The following is a 24775-nucleotide window of genomic DNA, read 5'->3' as shown; positions in this document are numbered from 1 at the left end:
AAGCGCCTGTTCACGCTTTCCAAAAATACTAGGACTAGGGGGCATGCGATGAAACTACAGTGTAGTAAATTTAAAACAAATCGGAGAAAAGTTTTCTTCACCCAACGTGTAATTAAACTCTGGAATTCGTTGCCGGAGAACGTGGTGAAGGCGGTTAGCTTGGCAGAGTTTAAAAAGGGGTTAGACGGTTTCCTAAAGGACAAGTCCATAAACCGCTACTAAATGGACTTGGGAAAAATCCAAAATTCCAGGAATAACATGTATAGAATGTTTGTACATTTGGGAAGCTTGCCAGGTGCCCTTGGCCTGTATTGGCCGCTGTCGTGGATAGGATGCTGGGCTCGATGGACCCTTGGTCTTTTCCCAGTGTGGCATTACTTATTTCAGTCAGATAGTCCATCAGCCCTTTTGTTTCTAGCCCAGGCTATTCTTAAAAAAGAAAAAAAAAAGGTTAAACTTCTTAGTTTGTTCATCAAATGTTGCTGTTGTATGCCTCAATTCCTCCCCCCCCCTCCCCGTTTTTTTTTTTTTTTGTATTGTTCCCATTAGAGAGAATGTCTTCATCCCTTTGGAGTCTTATTCTATGTCAGCTATTATAGTAGACTGTCCTGGTTCTGTGCAACAACAGCAGGCGGGCAGACGTGCAAGTATGGAGGTGCTTCTAAAAGCTTCTGCAAAATAAAGAATGCTAGGGAGCATTTCTGCCCCATGGCTCTGTTGGTGACATTGCTGATTAGTGAGAATATTTATTCTGTTCTCCTTGGAGACAACCTGCTACAATGGGTGGGGAAAGGCATTAGAACTGCAGTTGGTGAACATGAAGGCTAGAGTTGTGAAGTTCTCCATCGACAGGAAGGGGGGATGCAGCCATACTAATCGGTGACGTCATCCTCACAGCTCCTGTGTTGGCTCTTTCCCATAGCCCAGGAAAACCTTTTGATGAGATTTACCTGGGCATGTGCAGGTATTCCCACACTATGCTGCGTTTCCCTCCTCTTCCTCCCTTCAGTCTTTTTTTTTTTTTTTTTTTACTATTCCATTTGTCAGCAGCTCTTTGCTGCTCCTCCTCACAGCATGACATGAGAAAAAAAATAGAATACCAAACCAAAAACAACAAAGAGAGCAAAGAACAGCATGTGTTTCACAGATGCACCTTCCCCTCCCCCACCAGGGCTGGTTTATGTACCTGCGGGTTACCAACTGCCACCCCCTCCAAATGGGCCAGAAACCCAGGGGAAGTTGAACAGTTGTGTGCCAGCAGATCCAAGTGCTGGTGCCATACTGGCTATCAGCATGCCTGGACAAGCCAGTGATGGAGCTTCATGCTGACGGCACCTTGCCTCACGATCTCTTGCACCAGAAACTTCAGAAACATGTCTCCTCTGTGTCAGAAGCAAACGGAAGAAATATAGCCAGCCTTCTCTCTTTTCCACAATAGCCTGCAACAGACTGCGGGACACCTAAACAGGCCAAAAAAAGGCAAGTCAGAGAACGTTAAAGGCATAGTACCTTTAGGTAAAGATAGCCATAAATCCAGTCTTTAAAAAAAAAAGCATTGCGATCGGTACAAGAACAGCAACTGAATTCTCTTAAATGGGCACTACAGATGGCATAGCAACAACAATAATAAAAGCCTATCAAAAGACAGGTCCACCCAGAGGCCTCCCTCACCTTAGTACCTTAGTATTATTATTAGGAAAGGTATGGAGAACAGATGTGAAGATGTTATAATGCCGTTGTATCGCTCCATGGTGCGACCGCACCTTGAGTATTGTGTTCAATTCTGGTCGCCGCATCTCAAGAAAGATATAGTAGAACTGGAAAAGATGCAGTGAAGGGCGACAAAAATGATAGCGGGGATGGGACGACTTCCCTATGAAGAAAGACTAAGGAGGCTAGGGCTTTTCAGTTTGGAGAAGAGACGGCTGAGGGGAGACATGATAGAGGTATATAAAATAATGAGTGGAGTGGAACAGGTGGATGTGAAGTGTCCACGCTTTCCAAAAATACTAGGACTAGGGGGCATGCGATGAAACTACAGTGTAGTAAATTTAAAACAAATAGGAGAAACATTTTCTTCACCCAGCGCATAATTAAACTCTGGAATTCGTTGCCGGAGAAGGTGGTTAGCTAAATGGACTTGGGAAAAATCCACAATTTCGGGAATAACTTGTATAAAATGTTTGTATGTTTGGGTAGCTTGCCAGGTGCCCTTGGCCTGGATTGGCCGCTGTTGGGGACAGGATGCTGGGCTTGATGGACCTTTGGTCTTTTCCCAGTATGTATGGCATTACTTATGTACTTATGTACCTAAAAAGCACAAAGTTTCCAGGGTCCTCTAACACCCTAGTTGACTTTCCCATGGTTGTTGTTCAACTGGAGACTTCTTCAGTTACACCAACCTTCACAGGAAGTTTTCCTACATCTGTTGTGTTACAGCTTCTTCAGAAATTTTTCCTAGAGAGCACCTTTGTACTTTTCACACCATTCCGGCACCCCCTTAGAAACCTCAATTTCAGTCATGCCACAGCTATCCTATGGAAGCTTGACTGACTATCCAGGACCTGTGGACTGTGCCTGGTGCCAAGAAGACCATGCTTTCTTCCAGGACCAAGACAATAGGGAGCCCATGGGTTATCAAAGCTTTGCTCTTCCAGACTGCTACCATTACGCAGGGTAAGCAAGATTTCAATACCATTTTACAGTCCCTCAGCTCTAAGGTTCTTGGCCTACCAATCCACTAGCTCCTCCAGGCACCGCAGGCATCACTCACCATTCAGCCTATTTCCAGACATCTGGATCTCAAATACAAGGTTACCCTGCTCTAGGTCACATACATCTGAAGCTTTCCCACCAATTGATGCTGTTAAAAGCAGCGTTGAAAAAGCAGAAAAATACCAGTATAGAGGCCAACATGCCGTCTGCAAAGTAATGGAAAACACTTTAGATCATGGGTTGCAAAATATACCAAAGGGTGATGATGCTCAATCTGATAATTTCAGCCAGCATCCGCCTCCACCATGTTACTATTCTGTCTTTGGATCTAGAATCTCTCAGGCACACATGCAGTAGTGCTGCTGCCCCAGCTCAGGGGGGGCTTGGGCTTCTACTTCTAATTCTTCCTCAGTCCAAACAATTCAGGAGGACTTCAACCCATACTAGACCTCTGAGAGCTCAACAAGTTTGTTTGCAAGGAGAAATTCATCTCCCCATAACTTGATGCCAGTGATTGGCAAGTCTTTGTGCGTAAGCATCTTTGCGCTCCACATATCCATCCATCCACATCACTGAATATTTATCAAGGATGGATGACTGATATCAGGGCAGACAGTGCAAGATGTACTCAACATCCTCCAGGACATTTCTACACTTGAAAAGCTTCTCATTGACAACTGCAAGGTTTTTGCTTTATATGCAAAGTTTTATAGTGTTTAATTTCTTATTCTATGTAATTTGTAGAATCTAGATTGGTTGCGACATTCCAGCAGAAATGTCTGGTCTGTTTTGTTTGTGAATCCCCTAATGAGCCGAATTGTTTCGGTAATCGTGCTTTAAATGTATTCATTTCATATATCAAATCCACCCTGCTACTTGGCACATGATCGGTGCCCTGTTGGACACACACACACACACACACAAAAAAAAGTCAAGATATTCCTTCATGAAGACTGGGAATAACCATCCAAGTGTCTACAGGGCTCTGTCTTTCCAACTGCCTGAACCATCATACATGTTCTGGGGCACATGGCTTTCACAATACACAGTTTTCCCTTTGCAAGACTACACATGCATCTGCTCCAGTAGCACCTCAAGCTTCACTGGGATCAATATTGTCAGTGTATGTCCACAAGAATTCCTCTCTCATAGGCAGTCAAAAAAAATCATACGCTGGTGGTGAGACGATTCTTAACTAACTCTACTCTATTCATTTGACCACTCCTGGTGTCCTCCTCTCACCTTTCCTGCAGGATCTCCAGCTCCTATCCCATCCCCCCCCCCCACCCCACCAAACATTTCCATTTTCTCATTCCCAGATGTTGTCTTGAAAAATTATGTTGCATTTTCACCAAACTTTCTGTCCTTGTCCCTGAATGACCTGGTCTCTTCTTGGAACACTACTCTTAACAGGGCCCTAGATAAAATAACTCTACACTATCTTCTTTCTGCTAAACAGCATCCATCATAGCCTTTGTCTCCTTCATTGACAACTGCAGAGAGCTGAAAACCTTTGGTACCAGAATCCATCAGCTTGCACTCTTCAGACCTTTAAGACAAACTCTGATTACTCCAAACACAATAGCAAAGGCAAAACACGATTACCTCACAGGTCTACTCTGTCACGTCCAGAACGCTTTTCATTTATACTGGGTTAGCTTTTCACTGGTTCCACGTCTACCTAACCAGGCACACCTATGTGGTTTGCTACTCCAACTCCACCTTATCTACAGGACACCTGCTGTCAGGGGTTCTGTAGGGATCCATTCATGGGCCAATATTAATTTTCCTAGCACCCTTAAACCTCTTTCTTTAGTCTCTTGGCTTCATCTGTATATACAGGGATAACATCCAACACCTTCTCTCACTTGATCCTCAATCTTCTTCCAGCTTTGCTTCAATCTTCAATTAGATGCATCGATAGACTGGTTAGCTGAAAACAATTTAAAACTCAACAGCAGTAAGTTCATTGATATGGTACTCCATTTGTAACCTCCCAGTATTCATATGGTTATGTGTACTATTAAAGGAGCACCTCGTCCTTACCACACATCTGTTAAAATACTTGTAGTTACTACAGATAATTTCTTTCCCTTCTGTTCTCACAACTCAAAACGAGTATTCTCTGCCTTCCTCACCCTTAGTCAAATACGCTCCATTTGACCATTTTACCCCTTTTAGGTCCATCATCTCTCCATAACCTTTCACTGGTGCTGTCCAAACTTGATTATTGTAGCTCCTTGTTGGCGTGCCTGCCTCTCAGATTCACAGACTGGGACACATCTCTATTCACAGATCAAGAATTATAGCCAACTCTGAAAGTACTTTGCATGTACACTTCTTCCTAGAAGCCCCTCTTCTCCCCCTCTCCCCCTACCCCCACCCCATTTTTTTCAACAACCATGGATGAACCTAGGCTTTAGAATCATCCATTCATGTGGCTGCACACCCCCTGTGTGACGGAGAAAGAAGAGTTTCTTTCCTTTAATGGTGGTTCTCTGTAAACAGCAGGAAAATGCAGCCACACTTCCCCACCTTCCTTTCATACGCAGAACCCATAGCTGTGTCTTAAACTGAAGGGAGAGGAGAAGTGGAGCCAAGTATAGTGTGGGAATGCTTATGCGTGTCTAGAGAAGCTCATCAAATGTTTTCCTGGGCAGACACAGGAGAGCAGACACAGGAGTTGTCACAATGAGGTCACCCATTTGTGTGTCTGCATTCCATTGCTTTCTGTGGAGAACTTCCATTACAAACTTCCAAACCTGCTTTTTCTGAGGTTTCTAGGTGAAAGGGCCCTTGGTTCAGGCTTCTGGGCTAGAGTACCTCTAATGTTTATGTTGCTCAGTGGTTAGAGATGTGACTAACTATTTTTTTTTCTTTATATCAGAGGTGGAAGTTAATCTTAATTACTGTTGTAACTCTTTCCCCTTTAACCCTTCGCCCTGTTCCAAAATAGAAAAAAAAGGTGATGCCAAAAGCCATTTAATATTGTATATGTTGGTCTTTGAACAGGCTAATTTGAATGTGTTTTTGGTTACATTGAAAAGTAGATCTGCTTTGGGTCTTCCGGAACTCTGTACCTTAAGTTCAAAATCTGGTTACCAGGTTATCCCCCTTATTAATAATCACAACTTCTCCGTTAGTCCATTCTTTCCCTCCTAGCTCTGGGGCAGTGATAGCTACATCCCCAGCCAACCTGGGGTGTGGAAGATCTGATCCAGGAATTGTGCTGAGGACCTCCCACATGAAAATGCACAGTACTTGCTATACCTTCTCTTCTTGTTAAGTGGTAATAGCTGTGCTGGTTCTGATATTGTATTGATTTTTTTTTTGGTTCTATAATACTTGTTGAAAAGCTTGTCACAAAATGATGGAAAATATAGATGGCAGAGTATAAACCCATGCCAGCTGCCTAAAGGGCAGCACAATACCTTTTTGGTTGGTGAACCAAGCCAACCAATCTCTGACCTAGCCCCAGGTTCTCTAGTTGCTGACTTTGTTGTGTTGGGCAAAATATTAGTTGGTCATGGCCCTTGTGGCCCACCCCATTCCACTAGTTCATTAAAAGCAATGCAAAGTGCTCCTAACACCTAAGTATCCCCATCTAACACCTAGTGGCTGGTTAGACTGCATTGATGAATGGTGTCTGAAGACTGGGTATGTGTGAGTGGGTAGGGTGGGTGGTGGGTTCTACATACATGTAAGGTGTGTGTATAATTATGATCTATATTGTCCACTCCCTCTAATTTCCACTGGTCTCTGGCTTCCCTTTTCTGCAGTCCCTTTTATGTTGTATCTTCCCTCCTTTCCTTCTCTAACCATTCCTTACCTTCTCTGGGTTTGTGTTTTTGTTTTCTAACTTCCCTCCATCCAACAGTACCACTTCCTCTGCTGTGACTGGTGAGATCTGGCTTCTGCACCTCTTGTGCCATGAAAAATTCACGTGTCTTCATTTTGGCAAGCACAGCTTAGACTCCCCATCTGCTGTGTTGCTGGCTCATTAGGATGTGATTAACAATTAACACTGTGCACTAAAAACATAACTGTGACATACACGAACTGCACAACCAACTGCTTGTTGTTAATGTGGGGTTCTGAGCCTAATTTACCAAGGTGCTCATTTTTGAAATAGAAAAGTGTCCAAAAAAATGGCACAAAGCAGCAAATGGATTTTTTTTCATAAAAATGTCCAAATTGCTATTTTCTAAACTAATTTTAAGATGTTTTTGTAAATCTCTAGGGGGCATGTGGGAGGCATGATTTGGGCAGGACTAGGGCGGGCTTATGATTTGGACATTTTTCTGTAAAAACGTCCAGGGCAAAAAATTGGGTGTTTTTTGATAGATCTGTTTCGATAATGACAAAGTGCCAAAAAGGTTCCCAAACTGACCAGATGACCACTGGAAGGTTAAAGGCATGACTCCCACCCCCCTAAGAGGTTAAAGTGACATACCAATACGTACCAAACTCTATGACATCTGCAGGTATAATGGCCATGCTTCTTAGAGCAGCAAGCAGGTCCCTGGAGTAGCCTAGTGGTCAGTGCAGTGGATTGTAGAGAAGGGGACGTAGGCCCATATCCCACTCTTAACTAGAACACTTGTGGTGGAAAGTGTGAGCCCTTTAAAACCCATAAAAGGGAAAGGGAAATGGGACTTGATATACCGCCTTTCTGAGGTTTTTGCAACTACATTCAAAGCGGTTTACATATATTCAGGTACTTATTTTGTACCAGGGACACTGGAGGGTTAAGTGACTTGCCCAGAGTCACAAGGAGCTGCAGTGTGAATTGAACTCAGTTCCCCAGGATCAAAGTCCACTGCACTTACCACTAGGCTACTCCTCCGCTACTGAATCCACATATAGGTGAAACCTGCAGGCATGATGACTACAGTACATTTTTTTCTGTTCCTGGAGGGCTCACCATACAGTATAAAGGGGTTATGATGTGATGTGTACCTGGGACCTTTTATGTGAAGTTCACTGGAGTGCCACCGAGGCTGCCCCACTGCTCTGCTGGGATGTCTGTGGGGCCCACCTAGTAAGACTGCTGCCTCCAGACATCCCAATGGCTTGTTTTTGCGCATTTTTCCCTTGGACATTTTTTGTTTGAAAATGGCCCTAAAAGAAAGATGCACTGAGCACAAAAATGACTAAAATAGTTTTAATGACCATGTTTGGCACTGGATTTTTGGCTTTTTTTTTTTTTATTGCAAAATAATCAGATTTGGATGTAATTGAAAATGACCCTCCACATGTTTTTCCTTATTGACACAGAACAGGAGAAAAGGCTTAGTAAATTGAGCCCTGTATTTCGTATTGTATATTCACTTATGTGAATTTTAATAGATATCTACTTTTTTTTTTTATTATTTAGAAACAACTTTTTGATGGTGCTACCTGATGAACTAGAAGCAGTTATAGGACTCCAAACAATAATTCTTTCGTTTAACAGGTAATAATCTATATATATAAAAGGCACCTCCAATGTTCGAATGAAGCCTCAAGCCGGAACTTGAGGCGCCCGAGATATCCGGTTTGGCCTTCAGTGTCTGCCCCGCCCTCGCGTCACAACGTGATGACGTTGAGGGCGGAGCAAACACTCGACAAATCAAGGAAGCCCTGCTCTGTTTTCACTCCCCACGAGGTTCGTCACCTCCTCTCTCCACCCCCCCCCCCCGAGTACGCAGCTTCCCCACCCTCTCCACTCGCCCATGAGGTCGCCTCTTCCATTTTCCACCCCCTCCAGTTCGACGCTTCCGCTCTCCATCTGCCCACGAGCAAGGTCGCTGCTTCTCCTATGCTATGCACCCCCCCCAGGTCGCCTCTTTCAAACTCCACCCCCTGAGTTCGCCGCTTCCCAAATCCATCCTCCCCCCTGAAAGATCGCCGCTTATCTTAAAAACAAACAAAAAAAACCTGAAATGCAGGCAGCCTTCAGCCATTGGCTGTCTGCTCTGCAGCCACTCATTTCTCCTCTCACTGGCCCTGGAGCGCAGGTACAGCAAGTTCAAAACAACTTCCTGGTACCTGCGCTCCTACGGGGACAGAAAGAGGAGAGAGGAGCAGCAGCAGAGCACAAAATCAACGCCTGAATGCTGCATTCAATGCTTGGGAGCAAAGAAGAGGGAGGGAGGAGGGCATGGGGTGAAGAGGGGGGCAGGGGGGAGGGAGGGAGGGAGGGCAGACTGGAAAGTTGACGGTGAGTAGAGGGGGAGGAAGAGGAGCACATAAGGGGAAGGGGAATGCACCACCTGCTTAAAACACTCACACATATACACACACACACTCTTTCAAACACATACACTCACTCTGAAGGGGAAGGGTGGCCTGGAACTTGGAGGGTGACTGGGGCGGTGAGAGGAGGGGGAAGAAGAGGGCCACGGTAGGAGGAGGGGAATGCACCACTTGCTTAAAACACTCACACATACACAGAAACACACACACACTTTCAAACACACACACTCTCTCCCTCAATCACTCACTCACGCACGCACGCACAAAGTCTATATATATCAAACGCACACTCACATTCTTTCTCACACACACACTCACACAGACAGCCTCACTCTGTCACACACACTCGCACATTCACTCAGTCTCTCTCACACATACACTCTCACACACACACACTCTCTCAAACATACACACTACCCATGAAAACCATGCTAGCGCCCGTTTCATTGGTCTCAGAAACGGGCCTTTTTTACTAGTAGTATAATATTAATTGAAGAGATTAAGATTCTCATGACGGAAAGACACGTGGGGATGAGGGGCACTTTGAGATCATTGCGCACATACTGATGGAAACATTTCTTTTTGATTATGTATTATATACCCTACTGACCCAACTTAAGTGCTTGAATTCAGCAACACAACGAAACCAAAACTTGCAACGAACATTATATAACTCGTCCTCTCTTGTTCCTCTAATGTGTCTGTAACGCATATATCTCATTCTCTTTAACATTACTTTGTATTTGTTTCATCACCGGAGGTGGTAACGCCTCATGGTACTAGGTAAGCCACATTGAGCCTGCAAATAGGTGGGAAAATGTGGGGTACAAATGCAACAAACAAATAAATATCTCCGTTTATAGAAGGTTTTTTTTCCTGGCAGAGGACAAATCAGCCACTCTGATTTTACTAATTTGGCCTTCTCTAGCCCTGAAACTCACTCCCTAAATTTAGGAACTGGGCAGATAGGATTTGATTCTGTTATTGGTGATTTTTCTGTACGCTGAAAGCTACAATGCTGAACTGCAGAACACTTTTGAGATCTTAACACTCGATTAGAAGCAAGGCAGTTTAGCAGTGTTTGCTATCACTGTCTAATTGGATCACATGACATGCCTATAATTTTTTTTCAAAATTTTGTCATTTCATTTCATTCCATTTGATATACTGCTTTTAACAGTACACATGAGGGTAATCCTAGTCATTCCTGTGCACATGAGGCCACATAAACACGTAAATGACTGCTTACAAAATACCAACTGGAATAAAAGTTTGTGTTTTGGCATCAAGATGGGCATGCACAGGGGTGGAGCTCACATGCATATAGTTTATAAAATATTTTACTCATGTATAAAGTATGTGCATTCACTTATACTAGATCACAATCAGACGTAAGTGATAGTCCCTAGTCCCCTACATTCAAGGTATGTAGGGCCCTGTTTACTAAGCTTCGATGTAGGCGCATTAACTTTTTAGCATGCGCGCTAAAAATTAGTGCTTGCTAATGATAGAGACACCCATTATATTCCTATGGGTATCTCTAGCGTCAGTGTGTGCTAATGTTTAGCGTATGCTAAAAGGTTTTCATGCCTACAGTGTCTTAGTAAACAGGGCCCTGATACTTTATATAGACAATTAGGTGCCTACTTGTCTTTTAAAATAGCCTGTGTGGGCACCTATCCATGGCACCCTTTTAAAATATTGCTCTCTATATCTGACTAGTGGTAAAATCTGTAAAGTTTTTTTTTTCTTTTGGTTAATGTTAAAAGGAGGTAAGTAAATTGCTTGGAGATGGGAGGAGTGGATTGTTGATATTCTGATGCACCCAGGTAATATAATTCAGTACTATACTAAAGCCACACTTATTTTTGTCCTCTGTGGGGGAAATAGTCCAAATTGCTCACTTTGGCACACATTTCATGGGCAGTTTTTGCTTTTGGAGTTTGTACCAGTAATTGAAGCAAAATTACAATAGGAATTTTTATCGAATTGTTGCTACTGGATAAAATACCTAAAATAAATGTAGTTCTGAAAATTCAAAGCTATTTTTATTGTTTCCTGCCCTCGAAAGTATCCACTATGTGCAGGAACAGTAAATGTAATCTTAACTTCATTGAGAGCGGGCATTTTCAATTCTTTTACTCTAAGAATTGCTTGAAAAATTGAAATTAGCATTTTTCATTTGTCGATGGAGGACATTAACGAAATAATAGTCTTCATTGGTATTGGGCATTTAAGACAATGTAATACATTGAATATTATTGCTTAAGAGAAAATGCTCTGATTTAGAACACACTCTTCAGTTCTGTATTTTAACATATGAAAAGCAGCTCCTGTATATTACCATTTTTGGCTAAATGACTTTTTTCTCCCTGTGGTGCTGACAGATGGCAACATTATTAAGCAGTATAAAGTTATAAATAGTTTATAAATAGTGTTTTGTGGAAATGCACTTCTACAACTAGAGCTTTGCTGAATGTCAGACACAGCACTTCAGTAGTTGAGATACCACCAAGGTGGCACCAGTGATTATTGAGCAAGTGGGTGGATGCAAAGTAGATAATTACAAGTGCTGATCTTAATTTAAAAACATTTTTCTTCATTACAAACTGCTGCTGAAGGTTTTAAAGATTAACGTTTCTAATCAGCTGTGGTAAATTTTATTTGTTTTTACTAAAAGAGTGAATAATAACTTAAAATTGTCACTAAATTTGAAACTACATAGCAGTAAGCACTGGAAGAAGACAGGGTGCTTGTCAGATTGTTTAGACAGGTTTTATGGAGAACTGTTTTAAGCTAGGGTACATTTCTATACTGCGTGTGCTGTAGAGACGCACAAAATGAAACAAGACTGCCTTCTACATTTTTTATTTATTAGGATTTATTAACTGCCTTTTTGAAGGAATTCACTCAATGCGGTGTACAGTAAGAATAGATCAAACATGAGCAATAGGCAATTACAGCAGTAAACATATTCAAACAATACAAAGTGTGGCATAGTATACTACTTACAATGTCAACACAATACGTAATAGAACATTTTAATTGATAGGGGTATAAGCAAAGATGGAACATATAGGTAAGAGAGTAAGAATTGTTAGAAAGTAAGGTGACTAATTTTAAAGAAAGTTGCACGAACAAAACCGTTTTTCCTGTGCATATTTCTACTTAAAATAAATAAACTTTGAAGTCGTACACCTTTTGCAATATGTATGTTAATTCATTCACCAGGTATAGAGGTAAAAAGATCTCATTTTAACAGAAAGATGGCAATGCAGAAATCAATGTAGCACTCATTGACCCATTTTTCATTCGAAACAGACACAGGACTAACATCAGAAAATATTTTTCATAGAAAGGATCCTGATGGTAGTGGAGTCAGAGTAGGAATAGCATTTCAAAAAAGTCTAGAACAAACCTAGAGGATCTTCAGTGGTGAAAAAGGAGTCTACAGCATTAAAACAGTAAATAAATTGGATAGGGCTCCTAAAGAGGCCATCAAAGAATATGAGTTTAACTCGCTATTGGGGCCCATCAGTTTTGCAACCATTGATATGACATAACTGATGGTTTATAAAGCTCGCATACTTTGTGCATCACTTGCAGTATTTTGGAATTTATCCTCAAAATAGTGCCCTTACATGTAACTGGAAAGTGCCAGATTAGCCTCTTTCTGCTCTCCAACATCCATATTGTAATATAGAATGTCCTTTGGCACAAGGGCATAGCTATCACTGTGTGAGGCTGGCAAAAAGCCCAAGACTGCTCACTGGTAGGGGTCACTGCCTGTTCCACCAAGGTCCTGCACCAGACTCCCTGCTTTGCTCTTCTGTGGCCCGGTATATCGCCCTGCATGATTCCCCCCCCCCCCCTCCAAGGCCTGCAAATGTTAGGCAGGTTGCTGGTTGTGGGAGCACTACACACAGATCTGGCAACGCTTTACCACTTCCAAGTCCTGCCCACAGGAAGGTGTATTAGAGAAGGCTTGTGTCTAATGTTTCTGTGGTCAAATGACCCACTGAGTGCGTAGAGGACCGCGAGGAGAAGTGAGAGATGAGGGACCAACTGTAGGGAAAGAGATGCCAGACCCACAGGTGGGGGGAAGGAGAGATGAAAGACCATTTTTTTTGTGGGGGGGAGGAGGAGGTAGAGATAGATGCCAGACTCAAGGTTGGGGGGATGGGGAGGGAGAGATGCCATACCCATAATGGTGGAGTGTGGGGGAAGAAGAGATGAAGCACGCTTTACACTGCAGTTTATTTATCCAAATAGCAAGTGGGCATGTTTTGGGCAGGACTAGAGAGGGCCCAAATTTAGGACGTCCAACAGCAATAATCAAATGGGAAGAAACCTCCAAGGCAAAAATGAAGGGTGTCTTAAGTTAGATCTATTTTCAATCACGTCTAGGGTATTGAGTAGCTGATCCTTAATCCCCCAGTGCTTACTGTCCTCTTCCTTCATACTTGAAAGTGACACCAGAAAGGGAAACTAGACCCCCTGACAACATCAGGTATTATGAGCATTCTGAACACAGCAGCAAACAGGTCTGAAGTGTAGCTTAGTAGTCGGTGCAGTGGTCTATACACCAGGGAACCCAGGTTCAAATTCTGCTTCAACTCTTTTTTTTTTTTAACCTTTGAATTGTGAGCCTTCCAGAAACAGAAAGATACGTACTGTTACCTATTTAACACCTGCAGCCTGAGGGCTATTACGGTTGTGCACATTCGGTTACAGTAGGTATTTTCCTGTCACTAAAGGGTTCACCTGTGAACCTGGGTGCCTTGGATTAAACTGCATTGACCACTAGGTTGCCCCCTCTGCTCTGCAGGGATGTCTGTGTGGCCATTTTGTACAGATGTCAGACAGATGTCCTTGTCCCTGTTTTTTTTTAGTTTGGACATTTTATTTTTGAAAATGGCTATTCATTTTGGATGTTCTCATGCATTTTTGAACAGGAAATCCCAATGTTTTTCCTGTGTGTAAATGGCTGTGAGATGGATGTTTTGCTTTTTCTTGTTTTTTTGGGGTGGGGTTTTTTTTTTTTGATGTTATGAACAGGGTGTTTCAATTCTGACTTGGATGTTCTTTCAAAAGTGTCCCTCTATGTGTCTTTATAAAACAGTGCCTCAGTAGGTGCCTACTTGCTCTCTTTAATTAGGTGCCCCTTATAAAATACTTTCTGAATGTCCAAAATCTTTCAAATGCTACAAAATATGCTAGGTATAAATAGAAAGTCCTAAGAAAATATTTCTATAATATTTTTGAAAATCCTGTAAAATATAGAAACAGAGAAACATGAATAGAAACATAGAACAATGAAGGCAGATAAAGACCATATGGCCTATCCAGTCTACTCATCCCTTCCTCTCCCCTAGAGATCTTTGTACTTGTTTCAAGCTTTCTTGAAATTAGATAGTTTTTTGTCTCCACTACTTCCACTGAGAGGCTGTTCCGCAAATCTGTTTTAGGCTTGTTCTTTAGGCCATTGGTGAAGTTTATTTACTTAGCTGTTTAAAGTCATATTATTAAGAAAAGGATTTTATTCTTGTTTCACAAATGTCTGTAACACACTATTTCATTCAATTTGCTCTGTGTATTTGCATGTTTTGTCTTCTCTAAAACAGTAGCATAGAAACCATTTTTAAAGGCTTTCCTTGGGTAAACCTCCCATAGGGTTGCAAGCTATTGGTCAGCTTCTGCAGTCAGTGTGTTTTTCTAAATGCTTACTGCAGTGGTCAAAAAATATCTGATGGCTGGCACTGAATATCCAGGTAACACAGTCTGTGCTGGAACTTATTTGCACAGTGACAGTAGGCATTTAGATAGCATTCTATCTGCCCTAAATTATCTGGATAAGTTGGGATAGCATACTGAATATTGCCACTATCCAGATAAGTTCTAGGACCTCTCTAACTCCGCCCCAGCACTGTCCACATAGTGCAAAGACAGTCTGTAAGTTTATTCACAGGCACTATCTGGATATTGCTTCTGAATATCCTGGTCAGCATCACTTATTCGGATAAGTACTCTTGAATATTAAACCCTATGTTTTTGTGGGGGTGGGTTGAAGAAATTGACCTGTAAAGTTGCCATATTCATAATATATCTGGTTTGTTTCAATAGATTTAAAGTTTTTCCAGCTGTTCTTTATCGGATGTCAAATCTTGAAACTATTCTACTGGGAAACAATCAGATTGGATCTGTAGATCCTCTACAGTTGAAGATGTTGAGTAAACTGACCACACTGGACCTGCAGAATAATGATATTTTGCAAGTGCCTCCAGAATTGGGAAACTGTGAAAACCTAAGGTAGGTGAACTGAAAAAAAAATTAGTGTTAGAAGTATATTGTATTTTTTTCTAAATTCTCTTATTTCACATTCTTGATGGGACTTCAGTGCCATGGCCATGCCCTGCACCCTGACTCACCTGAGGGCCTCAGCAGAGGTTGGGTCCTGTGGCCCTCTCAGTGGTGATGGTGGGGGGCTGGGGTTGTTTCTGGGCTGAATCTTCTGCATGGCGGGCTGCTGACACCTCTACCTCCTGGCACCCAGAGGTGCTCCTCAGATTACTCCCTCATGATCTGTGCTGGCAGATACTAGCTTCCCTAGGTCCATGCATGCTGCAGGATCATTTAAAGGGCCAGCAACGGAGGAACTGCCTCGGCATATTCTTACATCAGGATCCTAGGCCCATATAAGGCAGCTGTGCTTCTTCTCATACTGCCTTCACAATGGGTCTTCTAGTCAGTCTAGAGGGGTGTTGCAGCTTGCCCCTTGTCTCCGGTCCCAACATTGTCAGGCTAGCCCCCAAGGGCTTGTTAGCTTTAGTTTTCTCCGAGGTGTGATTTGCCTGCCTTTGGGTTAGGCGGGCAGAGACTACCTGACTGCTGTCCAAGGGCTCACCTACCCAGAACAGTGACATAAGTTGTTGCAAGGTGTTATTGTGTTTTTTTGTTTTGTTTTTAACTTGGAGAGGGTTGAGAGGACAAGTTGGGATTATTGGGGGGGGGGGGGGGGGGGCTGAATTTTGTTGCCTTGAACTTCAACTAAAATTTGATGGCCCTATATTTCTGATATGTCAAAGAACCATTCCTGAGGGTTTAGTCTCTGGCTGAGCTTGTCAACTAGCTGGTTAAAGGAAACTTTCTGCTTTCCAACAGAGAGCATGTTCTGGAGACTTGAGCAACACAGTTACCTCTGTTTTGAATAGTCTTTTCTAGTTGGAACCTGAACTTTTTCTTGAAGTTCTTGATCTTGCTTTCTTTTGATTTTCATATAATAGCTTATAGTTGAGGTCAATCTCTTTAGTGTCTTTTTTTAATTTTTAAGAAATGGGATAGCCCTAAGTCTAGTAGTGCACCACTTCTGATTGATAGGCCTTCCCTCTTCCAAGAGGAAGATGGTATTTGTAGGCCTGGACAGGGACAATCATTGTCAAGTTGGTTGTAGGCTTCATTTGAGATGTTTCTGGGTACTTAGTTCCTTTTGGATTTCAAATATATTATTTGATCTATTGATGTGCCCCAATAATGCACAGCAGTACCTAAGGCATCTTCTGGAGAAGCTGAGCAGACAACTGTCTTGCAGTCCCAAGGGGCTGGTGAGCCCACTCAAGGGCAGGGGAGTCAACTTAGGTAGTCATTGTCTGTCTTTCCAGAGGAGAATTTTATTTTATTTTATTTATTTATTGCATTTGTATCCCACATTTTCCCACCTTTTTGCGGGCTCAGTGTGGCTTACAATACATTGTGAGTCATGGAAATACAATTTGTTACATGGGAGGGCAGCCCCTGATCTCTATTATGTTTGGTCTGAGCACGTCAGCATGTGTGTGCAGGCTGAGAAAGAGACCCAGCATTGGATGCAGGAGTCTTGGTTGCCATCATGGCATCTTCTCATTTTCTCTGGATGGAACTTGAGTAGATCCAACTTATCTGGACTGTTCTGGCATCTCTGATGAGGAAACAAAAATTTTAACTTACCTGTTAATTTTCTTCCCTTTATTTCTGCCAGATCAATCTATACCCCACCCGAGGGAAGACCCTGATAATCAAAGACTGATGATCAAGGTCAGAAAACTAATAATGAATGGGTTGTTGCACATTCTGATGGTAGTTGGACTGCTGGTGTCTTTGGGTTACTGACCAAGGAGTGAACTTCATCTGCCATTTGGACGCCCAATCCCCCAGTCTCACGAGGTCCTCTTGTAATCTTTCACACTCCTCTCGCGACGAGACGACCCTGGATAACTTTGTGTCATCTGCAAATTTAATTACCTCACTAGTTACTCCCATCTCTAGGTCATTTATAAAGCACAGACCCCTGAGGGACCCCACTACCCTTCTCCATCGAGAATAATGACCATTCAACCCTACTCTCTGCTTCCTATCTTTTAACCAGCTCTTAATTCATAATAATACACTGCCTCTGATCCCATGACTCTCCAGTTTCCTTTGGAGTCTTTCATGAGGCACTTTGTCAAACGCCTTCTGAAAATCCAGATATACAATATCTACCGGCTCCCCTTTGTCCACATGTTTGTTCACCCCCTCGAAAAAATGCAGTAGATTTGTGAGATATTAACAGGATAGAGTCCATCCAGAGGGCAGCAACTAAGATGGCCAGTGGCCTTCATCATAAAGTGTATGGGGACAGACTTAAAGATCTCAATATGTATAGTTTGGAAGAAAAGCTGGAGAGGGGAGATGTGATAGTCATTTAAATACATCTGTGGCATAAGTGCATAGGAAGTGAGTCTCTTTCAATTGAAAGCAGGAATGAGGGGGCATAGAATGAGGGCGAATGGGAGCAAACTCAGGAGTAACCTGAGGAAATACTACTTCACAGAAAAGGTGGTGAATGCATGGAAGAGGCTCCCAGTGGAGGTGATGGAGGCGAAGACTGTATCTGAATTCAAGAAAGCTTGGGACAAGTAAATAGGATCTCTAAAGGAGAGGGAGGATAGCAGATAGCATGGATAGGGACACTAGGTAGACCACATGGTCTTTATCTGCTTTCATTTTTCTCTGTTTTTATGTCTCTAATTTGATGTGAAAGGCCAGTTTCACTTTTGTCAAATTTGTTTTCCTTCCTTCCTAGTTCCCAAACCTTCATTCTTTGCTCTCTCTCCTGGATTATTTTAACTCCCTTTATGTTGATCTTTCAGCTATACGGATGTATAGACTGCAATTAGTTCGAAATACTACTTTGAAATTTGTTTTGAGGAAAAAAATTAGCTAAGGTTAACTCCCCTTCTTAAGCAAGAATTCAATTGGGCTAGCTGGCCCTGTTATGTAAATTTTAATAGGATAAGGAGAGCACCTGTGGCTTGGCCTAGGACGCTCTTCTCAGTTCTGTCTTATGCCCTAGTTTTTCAGAGGGTGAGGTTGTGGCAATGAATACATTTCAGGTGTGTGTCAGAGTGTGGAGAATCTTTTGAAATGTGGTACCTCTCTTTCAGAACATCCCTGCTCAATATTTTATTCTTTCTCCAGAGGGATCAGGAGTTAGAGATAAGGCTTCAACGCATTCAGAATGCCATAGCATGATATATAGGAGATGCATTCTGTTGCAGATACAGCTCCAGATGGCATCAGCCTTTTGTACTAATAATCCTAAATGACTACTAGGGGGCATTTAGTTTAAAGAGAATTGGAATATCCTGTTTTATCCTCTGGTACCTAGTACTTCTACAAATATTAGCCTTATTTGGAATTGCATATATTCTATAATATCCTATAAATTCTTAGGTCCTTGGGTAGCACTTGAATTCCTGGAGGACATAACCAGGCAAAATACTTTTCAGTCTTTGATCTTTTCTCATCTGCTCAGGCCCCTCCAATTCTGAATTTGAAATCCTTAAGAAGGAGCTAGATAGGAGAATTAACAAGGTTGTTAATGTATTTGAAGAGAGTAAAATGATTTTGATCATTCTCATGAATTGTTAATAAATAGATATAAAAAATGAAAGTAAAATAAGGTGATAACTTTTTTTAACGGACTAACTTTTGTTTGACAAACTTTTGAAGGCAGAGCCATCTTCAAGTCGGTTATGATTAAAAAAAAAAGGACAAAATTACAATATATACGGTAAACCGTGAAAAGCATTCTAATGAGAGAGGGAGGGGCGGGAAGGAGGGAGTGACAGAAACAGGGTGAAGTGGATGGATAATCAGAAGGTGACAAAGCAGTATAATGTTGTGGTTTGTAGTGTGATAGGAAACCCAGATCCTCGTGAAATCCTGTGGTGGGTGTCAAAATATTTCATCATTTTAACTTCAAAGGTTTTACATTTCTGGATTGTGTTAGGTACCTTTTAGTATTCTGACCATAAGGATATTGATGCAGTTTCAAGGTTTTGAAAAATGCTAGCCAGTGGAGGCGTCACTACCCTGAAGTTGTGTCTGTGTGAACTGATTTTTGTCTTTAGTATTTGTCCTGTGTCCCCAATATAGCACCTATCTTCACATTTTCTGCATTGAAAAATACACACAACCTTTGAGGAGGAGCACGAATAGGATCCTTTTGTATTGAATATCTTTTTCCTTGTGGGAATCACTAGGGATCCTGTGATAAGTACTGGCACAATTTTCACTTTGCTAAATAGCAAGGACTAGTGAGCTTTTGACAGGAGCTTGCTTTTCACTAATTTTTGCTTCAGAATTAGTGTGTGTTGGAGGGCCAGCACAGGTGGGGCTGGGAATGTCACTTTGAGTAATTCATGGTCCTGGAGTAGTGACTGTAGATCTTTTATGACTGTCTCAGTTTGAATTGTTGTGAAAGAGCCATATATAGAAAAACAAAGAGCATCCTGTTTGTTTAGTGGGATTGTCTGCTTGTGCCTATCAGGTTTAAACTGATTGGTGTGTGAAATAGGGTATATCATCTGTAAAGCTATGGTTTTGCAAATGAAAAATTTGCATAGATTTCTTCATAAATTAAATTTTATCCAGCATATAACAGGCATAAACTCTAATGTCCTGCTCATACTATGAGGTATAATATCAGAGAAGGCAGAATTTAGAATGTGAAAAGACCATATATCATTTTTTTCTTTTGGGATGAATGAAAAATAGAGACTGATAAAACCTGCTAAATCTTTATAGTTCAGCATCACTGTCCATATCAGCACTATATATGAATGTTGGCTAAATTCTCTGTAGGTTACCAGGAAGGGTAAGAGGAGGCTAAGGTCACAAAATAAAGCTGGGGCCTGCACCAGACCTATTATTAGTTACTAGTAAAAAAAAGGCCTGTTTCTGCCGCTGATGAAACGGGCCCTAGCCGGCACCGGACTCCCTTCCCCTCCCCTTACACTTGTCTCCCTGGTGGTCTAGAGGTACCTGTTCGGTCGGGGCAGGAAAGAAAGAGCCCTCTCTTTCCTGCCCGTAGCAGTGCTGCTAGCTTCCTTGCTGCATCGTGTGGGAGTCCGGCTCTCGGTGTTTCAAAATGGCCGCCAAGAGTTGAAGTCTTGCGAGGCAGCTTCAACTCTCGGCGGCCATTTTGATTCTCCGAGAGCCGGACTCAGACACGATGCAGCCGGGCAGCTAGCAGCAGCGCTCCGGGCAGGAAAGCGGGAGTTCCTTCGTTCCTGCCCGAGCGAACAGGTACCGCTAGACCACCAGGGATAGTGGCGTAAGGGGATGGGAGGTGACAGGGGGGAGGGAAGGTGATGATGGGAAGAGTGTGGTACTGGGGGCGGGCCAGTACCTTGAAAGGGGCAGGGCGATGTGGTGAAAGGGGCCGGGGTGATGGGCACGTCGTCGTTTACGGCTGGGATTTGTTGGAAGGGGAGGAGTAGGGAAACACGCATTGATATGCCTTGTTTTCTTGTTCCGCCCTCGACGTCATCACGTGTGACGCGAGGGCAGGGCATGCAGACATGGTGAGTGTTGTGGCTTCACCACCATGAACTTACGAACTGGTGTGTGAGTGCCTGCAGTGACGTCAGAACGTTGAGGGTGCGTTTTATTATAGTAGATAATATTTTTTTGAAGATCTAATCTCTCTTTCTTCTCTGGCAGGATGCTTCAACTAGAAGGGAACCCATTTCGCAACCCTCGGGCAGCCATCCTAGCAAAAGGAACATCTGCTGTATTGGAATATCTAAGAAGTCGGATCCCTACATGACTGTTATAGCTGTAGGTTTCCAGTGTGATGCTTGATAAACAAGAGACACAAAGTGTGCTTCATTTTCATTTGTCATAGAGAGCAGTCTTAAATTAGGATACAGCCTGTCAGAAAATCTTACTGCCAAAGCAGGGTTGAAACAGACTGCTAGAGCAGTGTTGGGTTCTTGCAGATGTCTTCAGTTTCAAATGCTGTCAATCTCTCTTGTTCCATGAAAAAGAAATTTTCTAAGAAATTAAAAATACTATGTAAAGAAAAAGAAATATGCTGATTCCCCAGTGTTCCTTCTCCTCTTCTTTGCAGAGAATTCTATCCAAGGATATCTACGCGAAATCTTCATTGTTAAACATAGTTACAGTACAAGGAGGTTTTTAATGTTGACTTCACTAACCAAGCAATTCTACATATCAGTTGTGGTTCACTTTAAAGCAACAGTATTTCTCTTAATTACTGCTAAATATATATCATAAGTAAGGACAGCCTTGACTATAGTAGAGGAATGAGCCTTTTGGGGCACTTTTGTTTTACCCTGCCTTTCTTCTTTCCTATCATTTATTTTGTTTCTGCCCACTAGCTAGATGCCTTGACTGAAGAGATACAATTGTACTGGTTAACATCAAAAGAATTGTTATAAATCCATTCAAGTGGGAATGTTAGTTGTTTTTTTTTTTTAGTTTTCTATTGCTTCTGGATTACTTGACCCATTGCCATATGCTTGATTACTTTTTGGTTGCTTTCATAAAGGGGGCAGTTTTCAAACTGTCTGCATTAGGCCAAAGGCTGTGCATATGTTTTATCCATTATCTCAGCAACGAATGCAATGTGCTTCTGTAGGTAAATCTTTGCAGGAAAAAAATGTATAGAGTTGAAAGTGCATTCTGTGTGTGCTTCACCTCCCCCTCCCACCGGACCTAAACACTGTCCCTGAGAATGTTTCTTCTTAGAGCAGTTAAAAGTATATATGTTGTGGAAGAACATGTGATACTTTGTTCAGGGAGCACTATTTTCAGACAGCTGATCAATGCAGGGAAAAAGCTTTTTACCCATTAAAATAGCTTTGAAAATTGTTCTCTTAATGGAGAAGGTGTTTGTGCACGTCATGTTATCTGGAAAATTCCTACTTTTTCAAGTGAAGTCATATAGTTGTATAAAATAACCTTTAAATAACTTTTGTTGTAGCAGCCATATGAATTTTACAGCATGAGTGATCTATCTTGATTAATATTTCTTTAGAATAAATCAATTGATCAAAAAGTCTCCTGTGTATCTGTCTCAAATTAAAATTACATTTGTGTGAAAATCTTTTGGTTTATGAGCACTTCAGAAAAATACATGTGTATATGTTAAGCTCTTCTTTGAGAATGCTAGTTTTTCAAATAACAAGTAGGATTATATAGCCATACAGTTGGGTATCATCATCAATGGAACTGCTGTCAAATCTTCTGAAAAGCTTTGGAAAGCCATAGAAGCCTTTCCAGACGTGCTTTACTGTTGTGGGGTTGTGGAACCCACTTCAATGTTTTTTGTTTGCTGCCTGTCGCACATTCTGTAGAGAAAGTTTTGTCTGTTTACAGCAGTGGTTTGGATTTCGCCAATCAATTTTTTTTGACTCCTTAAGTTCCCCCTAGCCACTTCGACCCTGATTGACAAAAGTCCCCACAAGAACCCCATTGCTTGAAGTTCCTCAGTAAAGATACCCAAGGATGGGAATAGCATGCACATAAGGTATATGGACTTTCAGTGAGCAGCTCGGTAGGTAAAAAGCCAGTGCACGCGTAGAATAGCCAGTTGCTAAGTGTGGCTGTTATGTGCATGCCCATAAATGTGCTATGGATGCGCCTCCACAGTATTTCTCTCACACACTTTCAGAGTATCTGCGTTTGAAAATCCATAGTGAAGATAAGCGTAAAAAAATCACGTTGGAACTTTTTCATAAATTTTGCAGTCAGATTTTTAAATTGTTTTTTTGCTGTGCTGTTGCAAAAGAGAAAATCTTAACAGGACCCACAAGACATTTTTCATTTGATTATTTTATTCTTAGTTTTTTTATTTTTGAACATCGAGGTACTTCCATTACAAATATGCAGGTTTTTTTTTCTCTGCTCAATAGTTTCCAGATGGACCAGGTGTGGACAGTGCTAGGCACTTCACTGCTTTTTTTTCTCTGGAGAAAAGTAACCTTGGAGGGGAAGGAAAGGGCAGAAATCAGAACTGCCAGGCTGCTTACAGTTTGATGACTTTCCTCCTGAAGTAGCTTTCTATAGTTTAAAATGGACAGAAGGATACACGAGTTCATTTGAAGTCTGCAACGACAGCTTCTGACCTCCTGTAAAATTTCCTCATAAAAATTACATACTAAAAAGCTCATTATAATAGCTTTGCATATGATTTTCGTTGGCTGCTACCACGAACGGAAAACAGCCCACAGAACCCATTTGTACATTTCTTGCTGAATACCGTGCTTGCTAAACCAGCTTGAACCAGTCAAAATTGCACGTTGTTGCCTCGGTAAGTTTTGTGCATCAATGTCTTAGGTTTGTTGGCTTTTTGTCATTTCATTGGTAGTGTTCAGCCCAGAGGTTTGATATGCAGTAAATCTTTGTCAGAGTTCTGTCAGACAGCCCTTGTGTTTTCGTTAAGATTTCTTCCTTTGATTTCACAGTATTGTTTTTTCTGACCATGGCATAGGAGGCCAACAGCTTCAGGAGGGTGCTTAGGTTGCAACACAAAGATGTCACTCATGGACTTCATAGTGTCTACATGTGCTGCTTGGGCATGAATCAGTGTCCCTGGCTGCTGCATCTACTAAAAGAATGGTAGTGGATTAAACAAAAGACTATCCTTGTATCCATACTGGAGGATTCAAGAGCTTTCCTCACTACTGGTGCAACTTCAACATTGATGAAGCATCACTTTTTCATTAGTCCATGTCCAGAAGCAGGGATTGTTCCTATTCCTCTCTCAGTGCAAAAGGGTTCTCTGCAGTGAGATCAGAATTGAGCACTGAAGGTGAACATCATGCAGAAGCATGGGAGTGTTCACATTATTCATCAATGCCAGAGTTTGAATGTAAGCAATATGTAGTAGCTGCCATCTGCCCTTCTAAGTGGCTTTCTCTGGAGTTGAAATCAGTCTCCTAGAAGAGACTAAGCTGCAAGAGTGTCCAGGGCAATTGGTACCTCCTTTCTGGTTATCTAAGAGAACATTTTCTCACCTGCTGAGGCCCCTCCAATTCTGGCTTACAGTTCCTGAAGCAGCTAGATAAAGTCCACCCTTGACATCCGAGTCATATCAATGTACCGGCATCGAGCATTATAGCATTGACAGATCCATCAGTAATGCCTACTGTTTGGCTCTATGATACCAATGTCGGTGTGAACAATAATGCCGTCTGCACTGAATTCAAGTCAGGCAGCATTGGATAGGGAAGCCTTTTCAACTGCTCAATTTCAGATTGATATGTGGCCTCAATAGTCCTCTTGGTATGCCCCTGAAGGCTTGAATGAAAGTTTTATTACCCTCTCACACTTTATCACATGGTTCTCTGTATCTGAGGCATTCTGGGATCTACCTTATAGGACCTAAAGAATCCAGTTCAGAAGAAGGATCCCACCACAGGCTTCTCTTACCCAGCAAATCTGGCAAGGAGCTGCTGTCAACCAGAGGTTCTCTTCCTAGACCTTTTTATTTTGG

General features: G+C 42.0%; 1 protein-coding gene across 1 annotated transcript in view; it reads left to right on the top strand.

Annotated features, from left to right (window-relative positions):
- The window catches only part of LRRC40 (leucine rich repeat containing 40), an 84581-nt gene extending 62254 nt beyond the window's left edge, over nt 1-22327 (top strand). Inside the window, exons 13-15 of the mRNA XM_030205847.1 lie at nt 8093-8170; nt 15076-15261; nt 20977-22327. Of these exons, the coding sequence (XP_030061707.1) occupies nt 8093-8170; nt 15076-15261; nt 20977-21082 (370 nt within the window). The 3' untranslated portion in view covers nt 21083-22327. The remainder of the gene's footprint in view (nt 1-8092; nt 8171-15075; nt 15262-20976) is intronic.
- Nucleotides 22328-24775: the final 2448 nt, after the last annotated feature.

Source organism: Microcaecilia unicolor, chromosome 6 (assembly GCF_901765095.1).
Source record: "Microcaecilia unicolor chromosome 6, aMicUni1.1, whole genome shotgun sequence".
Lineage (NCBI taxonomy): Eukaryota > Metazoa > Chordata > Amphibia > Gymnophiona > Siphonopidae > Microcaecilia > Microcaecilia unicolor.
Note: the sequence above shows the minus strand (reverse complement) of the source record. Positions and strands in the feature narration are given on the sequence as shown.